This window comes from Spodoptera frugiperda, chromosome 4, assembly GCF_023101765.2.
Source record: "Spodoptera frugiperda isolate SF20-4 chromosome 4, AGI-APGP_CSIRO_Sfru_2.0, whole genome shotgun sequence".
NCBI lineage: Eukaryota > Metazoa > Arthropoda > Insecta > Lepidoptera > Noctuidae > Spodoptera > Spodoptera frugiperda.
Window position 1 is genome coordinate 5502959 of NC_064215.1, and position 10852 is coordinate 5513810.

The 10852-nt window shown below is 33.5% G+C and overlaps 2 protein-coding genes across 3 annotated transcripts; both read right to left on the reverse strand.

Annotated features, from left to right (window-relative positions):
- Positions 1-132: 132 nt before the first annotated feature.
- LOC118272747 (ATP-dependent DNA helicase Q4) lies at positions 133-4555 on the reverse strand. The gene has a single exon (XM_035589401.2). The coding sequence runs from the start codon at positions 4271-4273 to the stop codon at positions 467-469; it is 3807 nt and encodes a 1268-aa protein (XP_035445294.2). The 5' UTR covers positions 4274-4555; the 3' UTR covers positions 133-466.
- A 938-nt stretch (positions 4556-5493) lies between these two features.
- Positions 5494-10656, reverse strand: LOC118272709 (cAMP-dependent protein kinase type I regulatory subunit). 2 transcript variants are annotated; one of them, XM_035589354.2, is made up of 8 exons: positions 10490-10656; positions 10240-10410; positions 9306-9467; positions 8043-8243; positions 7585-7804; positions 6907-7029; positions 6435-6609; positions 5494-5785 (listed from the first exon to the last, which is right to left on the reverse strand). In XM_035589354.2, exons 2-8 carry the CDS (start codon positions 10390-10392, stop codon positions 5701-5703), a joined length of 1119 nt encoding a protein of 372 aa, XP_035445247.1. In that variant the 5' UTR covers positions 10393-10410; positions 10490-10656; the 3' UTR covers positions 5494-5700. The 2 variants fall into 2 exon arrangements, with proteins under 2 accessions (XP_035445247.1, XP_035445248.1); XM_035589355.2 differs by lacking the exons at positions 10240-10410; positions 10490-10656 and adding an exon at positions 9718-9870.
- Positions 10657-10852: the final 196 nt, after the last annotated feature.

Below are 10852 nucleotides of genomic sequence, written 5' to 3' on the forward strand. Positions count from 1 at the left end.
TATTTCATGCACCCTTCTATTTCTATATCAAATCGGTAGGTATATTTAAACTATTAATATAGTTAATTGGTACCAAGGCTTCGTTTTTGCTGGAAATTATTGATAGGTCTGTTCTAATGAAAGAAGTGAAAATAGATTTCAGACAATTTATTTATTCAGTTCCTACATTAAAAATATAATTATTATCAATTTTAATACATTATCTTTTAATGTGATGAGATTTACTTAACATTAACTTAGAAGAAAAAACACGCTCAGTATAGTCTTTACATTGGCAATATAAAGCGATTTCTAGATCATAACTTCAAGATAGAAAACGCAAGCAATCTAATGTTGATGACACCATATCGGTAAAACTTATAACATATTAGACTCAAATTGTGAAATAAGGACGTGCGTGCAAGCGCAAATCATTCTATTTCTAAAACAAATACTGTTTTAATGACAGAAATTAATTTTAAAGAAGCTACATTTTCATTTGAATTATTTGTTGAGTTGCTAATCTAATTAATCCATTGAAATCTTCATGTAAATGTGACCTCCAAAACTTGCATCTACCCCAAACAATAGCGGGATAATTTGGAGAGGAAATACCTTGAAAAATTCTTGCAATACTTCTACCAGTAAAATTACAGTCTTTATATATATTTATTATAGACCGGACGTCCGATACAACACTATCTACATGCAAGGGCCGTTCTTCCAATTTCATATCAGTGGGAAAACTATCTCTTTCAAAATAATTTCTTACATATAATTTTAAATCGTCAGAAATTTTGAACAAGGTGTCTTTCGATAAATTCATATTTTCCAAAGAACCTGTTCCAATTTTATGAAAGGCTGTGTTGCATTCTTCTAGCTGATACAATCGTGCCTTTTCTTGCGAAATTACAGAATTATTCAGATCATCCAACATTTCGTCCAATTCTGTAGGACTCAAGTCTCCCCTAGCTCTAATACGGAAACCAAGTGTATTAAATTCTACTTTCAAATGTGATCTTTGAGAGATCCCTGATTCTGTGTTCCATTCTAAATTTTTCAATTGGTACTTAGTTACACCACTTTCCCATCCAATAGCAGCAGCTACTTCAATAACATTGAATTCTATAACATTGCTAGTCATTATTCCAGCATCTCTTTTGTTTTCTAATAAAAGAGCCATTGCTAAAGGTCTACAAGTCTTTGCTGCATCATGAATTTTTTTAGGGCCTCCATAGGAGGAAATCTTACAATTTATATAAGCATTATTAAGAAACTTTATATATTTTTTAGGATGAAGTTCAATGTAACATAGAAGTGTAGCAATATTTTCAGATGGCAAATCTAATTCTTCTACAGTTGCATCTATAGGGATTCCCACTTCATGACCCTTGCAACTACTATTAGATAAATCTGTAGAAATTTTAATACATTCACAAGGTATAAACAGTTTGGACAGTAATTTTCTTATAGTTGGTCTATCAATAGAGTTAGCATGAATATGTTTTAATAATTCATTTTTGTCACTACTGCCATTACTTAAAATAATATGGCAGTATGCGAGCTGCCCATCCCGGCCAGCTCTTCCAACTTCTTGCACATAAGATTCAAAACTGCTAGGCATATTATAATGTATAATACATCTTATATCTGATTTGTTAATGCCCATACCAAAAGCAACAGTTGCAACTATTATTCTAACTGTGCCATCCATAAAATGCTTTTGAATTTTTTTTCTTTGTGCAGCCGACATGCCAGCATGATAAGCTTCAGCAATGTAAGACATTCTTTTTCTTTTATTTTTTTGGCTCTCCATGTTAACTTTACCAGTTTCTTGTAAGCATGACCTAAGTACAGCAGCAACTCTTTCACATTCATCTCTTCTTATACAGTATACTATAATGGAATTAAACTGTTTTATTTGTTCTGACAATAAGTATGATACAAGAGCTTTGTCTTTATCTTTTTCAATTGAAACTGATAAACAAAGATTATCTGGTAGTGCTGGATTCTTTATAACTCCATCAACACCATCAGGTATATTAATATGGCTAATTACACTTTTAATAGTTGTCTGACTTGCAGTAGCTGTTAATCCAAGAATACAGTTTACCTTCAGCTTTTCTCTTAATACTCGACAGATCATAAGATAACTAGGTCTGAAATTGTGACTCCACTGTGATACACAATGAGCTTCATCTATACAAGCAAAGGCAATTGGAGGTAGTGACTTAAAGAGACCTGATATTCCACTCGATGAATCACCAGCTATCAAAGCTTCAGGAGATATAAGAAGAATATCTAATAATCCATCCTTTAGACACTGTAAGATTTTACTACGCTGGGTCTGAGATTGATTAGTGTGATAGCATCCAGCTTTAATGAATTCTGGAACATTCAACACTTGATCCTCCATTAGTGAAACTAAAGGAGAAATTACCAATGTTATACATTTGTAACGCTGACTGTAGAGATAAGCTGGGAGTTGATAACAAAGTGATTTTCCACCGCCTGTAGACAAAATTAGCAAAGTAGACATTCCACATAAAATTCTTTTAATAGCATTTTCTTGTCCAGGGCGAAAAGCTTTATGTCCAAATTTATTAAGAGCTTGTTCCAAATCAGCTGAGAGAACATTTTCATAGCTGTCATAAAGAGGTTTTATTTCATTTTCATCAACATTTGTAGTCTCAGCTAACAATTTCATAAAAGAGTCTGGAATTTTGCTAGATTCAAACATAGACTCATGTAATTGTTCAGTTAATGACTGATTTATTTTACTACTGGATGGCTCAGATGCATATACTTGCATTTCTTCTAGTGTAGGAATATTATCTTCATTGTAACTATCCAACGGCAAAAGTGTTTCCCCTTTCTGTGATTTACAGTATCTTGCCATATGACCTGTACCATTGCATTTAAAACATGTAACTTTACCACCCTCAGGAAATTCCATACCTCCATGAAGACTCTTCTTATCTTTCCATAGTTGCTTTTTGTACTTGGAATAATTAATATTCTTCTTTCCTCTAGCAAACACTTTTTTTTCAATATTTATTTTCACAAAATTTTCATTTAAAGTTCCAGCTTTTATTTTATTATCTATACTTGTATTTTCTTTGGAATCATCTATCTCATTACATTTATTAACAATAGAGTCAACCTTTTGTAGAACATTGGTAATTTGTAAGTGACGAGGCTGTATATCTTTTTCTAAGCCATAGGGAATATATTCTTGAATATCAGGAGGCAATTGTTCCACTATATTATTTTCAGTTTTCTGTTTAGACTTACCTAATTTCTTCTTTTCAGAAACTTTAACTTGTGTGCTAATTGATTTCTCAGATTGATATTGCTGAATTTGTTCATCTTTGGGTCCATGATGTTGTTTAGGATTTTCTTCAATTTTAACAATTTCTAATTTTCTCTTTTTTAAGGCAGGTTTCAACTTATCACTGACAATATCATCTTCAGATTCACTGTTTTCTACATAATCATGAGGTTTTTCTTTGTTATCTAAAATCTTGATATTGCCTATTCCAAACTTTTCAGGTTCAATAGAATGTTTATTCCCTTCAACTACAATACCAGCAGCTCTATTTAGCCATGCATCATTTACCTGTCTGATTACTGGTCGCAATAATTCTGGTTGTCTTGGTGAAAAATGTGGGATTGTAACATCTTTGATGTTCAAAGGTTCTTCAATAATTTTTAATGAATTATTGAATTCAGAGTTGTTGAAAATATTCAAATCTATTTCTTTATTTACTTCATCTTGGCTAGTGCTATTTGTTGGTTCAGAATTAAAAGATTTATTTTCTGTAGACACTTGAGATCTACATATAGAAAGCTTTCTAGGGTTTCTTAGACTAAACTTTCTATTCTGAAATAACTTTTTGGATAGATTTTCAGTAAATGGTGTTAAAGCTTTATTGTCAACTTTTAGATCTGAATTACAGAGTAACTTCTCCAATTCTTGACCACTTGGTAGTGCTGGAAGCATAGGCTGAGGACTTACACATTCATTAGTAATATGTTCAAATTGGTCAGGTTCTGGCGATATGATTGGCTCTTCTTCGACAAAGTCACAAACTGATAATGAATTCTCAAGTGCGTTGCTCTTGAGTTGAAAGTATTTTTTATATGCATATTTTATTTTTGGAGGAGCTTCCTTTATGTCGAACTTAGTAGGTGTCCGGCTATGTTGTAACTTAAAATTCTTTTCCCAATTTTTAACTATGAGTTTGCATTTTAAGTATGCTTTGTCTTTCTTAATCGATTCAATAATATCCATGATTGGATGTTCCCAGTCGAAATATATGTTTTTCTTTCACCTTTCTTCACTTTCCACAACACGAACAATTTAACAAATATTTAAATTTCAGGTAAGGTGTAAGTATGTTGTTTCTGTAATTCTCTTATTTCCGATCAATATTTTAATAACAATACGATTTAATATGTTTAACAGAGAATTCCACAAAATTTCGTTAAAAACAGGAAAACAGTATTCCCGCTCTTGTGTCCATGAATGACAGTGAATTCTGACATAAGTGACAGATTGACATAAACTGGTCTACAGACTACAAAGAAAAGATTACCAAGTTCTTGTAACCAAAGACTTTATACCTAAAAAGTCTGTGGTTGTAACCAATCACAAAAGAAACTAGTGGACCATAGAGCAGCGGACCTGCAATACCTACTCTTCACAGTATTTTGTGTAGATAATGTCGGCTTGAACTAGGGATGTTACTTTTGAAACAGTACAAAATTTTTAGAATATGTTTTTTGTTACTACAATTATTTTTGTTGTGAATTTTTATTGCTTGTATTTGGAATCGATAAATGTTTATTATTTATCTGGCTTTGCTTTTTAACTGCCCCCGACTTCAAATATCACCAAGACCCATTAGGTTAGTACTTACATCATTGATATCAGTATTAATAAAATATACATGTTGCCTTGGAACTCGACGTATTCCTCTCGAGAGATAATACAAATATCACCAAGACCCATTAGGTTAGTACTTACATCATTGATATCAGTATTAATAAAATATACATGTTGCCTTGGAACTCGACGTATTCCTCTCGAGAGATAATACAACTAATTTCCCACAAAATTTGGCCTAAGGCTGGGTTTTTAGGACACTAACTTTTTTATATGAAAAATAGTGATGTACTTATTTACGTACCGACTGAAAAAACGTAATGTATAAAGCCTATTAGACGTATTTTAATTGATTTCAATTAAAATTATAATGTATGAACATGAGAACTACACTTGTTACAAAATTATCAAGTCTGTAGCAGCTGGCACACGACTTTTGAAACAGGTTTTGTTTTCAGGAGATTTTTGCAACAATTTTGGTAATTAAGATGCATTAGAAGGGAACAGACCATTAATAATATCTGTTGGCTAATATTTCTCTTTTCAAGTTAATTTCGTGGGTAAAGAATAAAGATCTAATAATTGAGCTGTCGTAGATTTACAGGTGGAGGCTCAATAAAACAAAGTTCAACATTCCCATTGGCAAGTATAATATATTATATTATTATAAAATCAATCGAATTTACAAAGGTGGTAACCAAGTTTTGTTCTTCAATAGGTACAATACTAAAAGTACTTAAGTACTGACATAATCACTTCTCATCTTACTAATATTCTAGATATTCTGCTGCTTACTCTAATACATAATTATTATCATGATGGTGAACACTATGTTATACAGATAACGAAACGAAGCTATTGTACTGTGCAATATTACGTTTCAAAATGTCAGCACATAAGCCCAGTACTCTTTCGAACCTGAAAAGAAAACAATGATTAATAAACAAGTCTAGTATTATAATACAACTGAGAACTATTCATGCAAATTATGTACGCGCTCTTACTGTAAACTACATCTTATATAACATGTTATAAATGCGAAAGTTTGTGAATTTGTGTGTAAGTTACTTATTCAATCACATCAAAGCAGCAATCTCAATCATGTCAAAGTGGTATGAAATTTGGAACCATGGATAGAGTATGGTCTGGATTAAGAAATAAAATAGGCTTCTTTTAATGCCACGATGGCAGCGGCAACACGGGCAGAAGCTACTATTGAATATACTGTGTTATCCAAATGGCTTTACTAGCTCGAGCGAATGGTTCTTTATTCTTTATACTTTCTTTAAACAAAAAAAAAAAAACGTTGCCCCACATTAGGATTTTCTCCTGTGTCGTGGGTGCGTTTACAAACATACAATTTCACGTGCACATGACACCCAGACCCGAAACAACAATTTGTGGATCACACAAAGAGTTGCTCCGTGCGGGAATCGAACCCGCTACCCGTTGCACGGCAGCCAGTTGCCCAGCCACCGCGTCAACCGTGCAGTCATTCATCAGGTTCGATGGTTAAATAAATTAAATCTCTAAACACGTTAGCTAAAACGAGATATAATATATTCACCTGGCACGATCCAACTTGACACATTTAAGAGACCCTGCAGCGCGTACGGTAGCCGCTCGTGGTCTGTCCAATAATAATGCAATTTCTCCAAAATAATCAGAAGGTCCCAGTCGACCTACTTCTACTGCCGAACCTTCTCCCTGGCCACTTCTTTGCTGTAGCACCACTGCAGTTCCTGGTTATTATAATACCACACATACTTTTTAATAAAACCACAATTAACAATTTAGGCTCACTGGTTAGATTAGTTCATAGTTGTAAATGCAACTGCCGATCAAGGGGTCGTGGATTCGATTCCAGAGTTGTGGCAGGACAGTTGTATTTGGATTAGTAGTTTACAAAGCTGTAGCTACGTGTAGGTTGGAATAGGCGTTATAGGTTTTTTTTTATGGTTGTCTAATGATTCTATTTTTCTGGAATTAAACGCTTTACGATCCAAAGGAATGAGCTATATTATGTATAAAAGCCATACCTTCAACAATGATGTAAAAGTCATTGCCAGGTTCTCCTTGCCTGACTATGATCTCGCCGTCAGTGAAAGATACAGGTTCTAAGGCATCTGCAACTGTTAGCCGTTCCCATTTTTCTAAACTTTCTGAAAAAAGAAAAATACTACAATATTATCTAGTTAGTGGACATAGTTTTAATACATAATTCGCGACGATTCTCTTGAGCTGTTGTACTGTTAGGTAAAGGTCACGCTTTTCAAAGCATTTTGTCAACCTGTTTACTTATATGATTTGTAGGCGGGATATACGCGGATATCCATACACTCTAGCGGTTGACCGCCTAAACGGTTCGTATCGCCAGACGCGTTTGCCACAGCGGTTGCATCGTGTTTTTTAAACATTGCCCCACACTAGGGTTTTCTCCTGTGTCCTGGGTGCGTTTACAGCTGCCCACACATATTGGTTCAATGAGTTCATCCGCAAAAAAAAGTTTCTCTGCAGTGTTTACGAAGTGCCAGAAACAAGATTCTGAAGGCCATTTCTGCCAGATTTGGCTGTCACATCCAAAAACACTGGATTAAGATGGCTAATAGATTTTTGTTGCTATACAAACACTAATCATATGTGGGCTTTTGTAATGAATGTATAAATTGTAGTAAACGAAGAAAAAAACCGGTGAATTAAAAATTAATACAATTTACCTAAAATTGAGACGCGTGATAAGAATTCATCGTACATGCGTCGTTTTCTTATAGTGGATCCCATAAGTATACGACGGTAAGAATCACGATCCAAACCCCATAGTTTTAAAGGAGTTCTTGCACGCACTGTCGCTGCTCTTGGGGTGCCGTATATTAGAGCCAATTCACCAAAACTGCCTCCTTCTCCAATAGTTGTAACAGGTTCACCATTTACTAAAACCTAAAGTACATATAGAAAGTTATTTATATAAAAATCACATACACATGTTAACTAAGAAACATTAATTGACATGAGTATAATATATGAACTTGAATATGTCAAGTAATACATAATTGCCCTAAATTATAAAATTTAACAAAAACCTAAGAATAATTTTATGTAATGTAGATGGATAAGTTAAATAAATTATATACATTATTATTACTTCAGAATTACATCTATTGAGATTAAAACTCACTTCTACTTCTCCTGAATCAATGATGTAAAAGTTATCTCCTTCATCTCCTTGCCTTATGACAGTTTCACCAGGAAGACACTGTACTGGAAACATAGCGTCGAACATATCTGCTCTCTCAGATTCATCCAGATGAGTAAAGAGTACATTTGAAGCTATAGCTCGCGAAAGAGCACCCATAGTCTTATAATCTTTTGGCACCACCTGAAAAAATAAAATTATGTTAATGGAATGTCTCATGTCGTCGTGATTTTTATATTTCGTTGACACAGCATAGAGCAAAAACCCAGAATCAAAAATAAAAAAAATTATATGTATGTGGAAAGGTAGAATATAGGTACATACATACATATTGTATCCCAAATTCAATTATTGTTTTCGATTAAACCACCACAAAGTTATAAAAATCTAATTCCCAGTACATCATGGTCTCACTTTGTATGTTTCCTCAGATTGACCAGGCAGTATACACTGGTTTATTTTGAAAATATCACAGGTTGGTTTATATCTGATATAAAATACTTCGAGCCTATCATATCATAGGTTGACTGTGAACAGTCAAGTATTTTTCTATACTTTTGTCTGTTCACATGTTCTGTCAGATATGTACAGACCTTTATAAGATTAGGGGGGTTTGCTTGTAATTCGTAAATGTAATCCCTTATCTGAATTGTAAATCACAATGATTAGTAACAAATATTAAAACAAAATGTCAATTACTTATGTACTCTTACTTATGCATATAAGAGGTCCTCATTAGTGTGTGTTTGATAGACCATAGATCTATTGTATTATTCATAAATGATTGTAATCGATCCTAGTCATGGCATTCTCCTTTAACAGTGAATATTTTCCTACAAACATGGTAGGCAATAAGGCCTTTTAAGGAAGTTTTGCTTGATTTCCTCATTTAAGCTATGGGAGCCATTTACCATAGGTATCCTGTTTGCAGTGCCGGCGTAAGGGCCACTGATACCCCGGGCGAAAATATTGTGGCGCCCACTTGGCTGAAGTAGGCGCCAGTATTGCACCAATCGTAAGCGTAAGCGTCGACCACAAACCCTCAAAAAATCCATCTTCAATAAAAAATATACATATGCACAGAGCGTAGAGCACAGTTCTGAGGGTTTGCACCAGGAGAGGGCAAGAGACTCCAACTTCAGACCTTGTCGCCCTGGGCCATCGGCCCCCTAACGCCGGCACTGCCTGTTTGTTTAATATTAATTTATATCTGAAAAATTTAATATAAGTCAGCAGAAAACATGCCTTTTTAACATAGCTGGTAGCATCTTCCTCTGTTACAGGTTCAGCGCTAATGCCACCACGTCTGCGCGGTGGCTGTCCCCCAGGCACAGGCAGTGGAGAGAGTTCTCCATCTGCTTCACCTTCTGATGCAGCTGCTGCAGCTTGAGCAGCCTTTGCTTGTTCCTAAATAAACAAAAAATTTTATTCAAACTTTATTAGTAGTGTTTATTTGTTATTTAGGTATTTAAGAAACAGAGAATGAATATTATTAAGCTGCGTCTACGCTAGGAAAGCCAATAGCAGGTACAAGTTTATTTTGGTTTTTAATTGACATCTATAAAATTTCATGTTGCAATTATAATAATAAAAAATGTATTAAACTTGTGATGCACTTCATGTTAGTAAAATAATATTTGACAATAAGTGTACTTGCCCATGAAAACCAATTAGTTTCAGTCATATTTAATTTTGTTGTGAGCTAGAGTTAGATATATTTACAAAAAATATTGACACAACACTTCTAACTACTGGGCTAGCCAGTGACTATGTAGTTAGTAATTATAATTATTTTATCCCATTTATTAAATACCTATGACTGTGATGACCTACTTGAGGAAAAATTCCATACACAAATAATAATATTTATAATTGTCCTTAACTATAAATAAAATATTGTATATTTCATTATCTTCCATAGTTTAATACATTAGAACAAACATCCTGTGCTTCCAGTTGTAATGTATCTACTTATGGTATTGCTGGCATGATTATCTTACCATAATATCCTACACTTCAAATATTTGTAATATTAGTACAATCCAAAATTTAAAACAAAATTACCTGATTAACACTATTACAAATTTTGTTGTCATCTTACTGGTCTAGGCAATGCAGATGAAAGGAAAATAATATTTATGTACTTTAAAATACAGGTACTATGTGAAGGTTTACTCACTCGTTCTAATTTTTGGAGATATTGTCTCAAAAAAGACACAGGATTTTCTGGCTTATTCACACATAATTGCACTATGCAATCTTTTAACAATGAAGAAATATTATGACTCTGAATATAATTTTCACACTCATGTAAACATTGCTCTTCTTCCATCCTTTAAAATTTCTCAATCTGAAAATAAAGTGTATTGCCATAAGTTCTACTCTAAAAGAAATCCAATTAGGTCCTTTACGCAAAAAAACGAACAAACCGTCAAATAGCATGAATAGAATCACAAGATATTAGCAAATATAATATAGTTTTCTTATTGAATCGACAATTATTGATAGATTCTTGGATGGATATGATAACTCAATTTATTCTGATTCTGACAATTCAAGTCACAAGATGACAGAGACACAATCTTACTGCAAGTCGGTAGCATAGACTCGTTATAGTCTTATAATTATAGTTTCAAAAGGCCTCAAATAAATCAAAGAGTTGTGGGATGTTTTTTGATAAATATTGAGTAATTATCTACATTTACTCGCGTCTTTTACTTTATTTGAAATATTTTACTTTGTCTATATCATCTATTCACCGTCCGATGTCGCCATCCAATATTGTCTAAAAA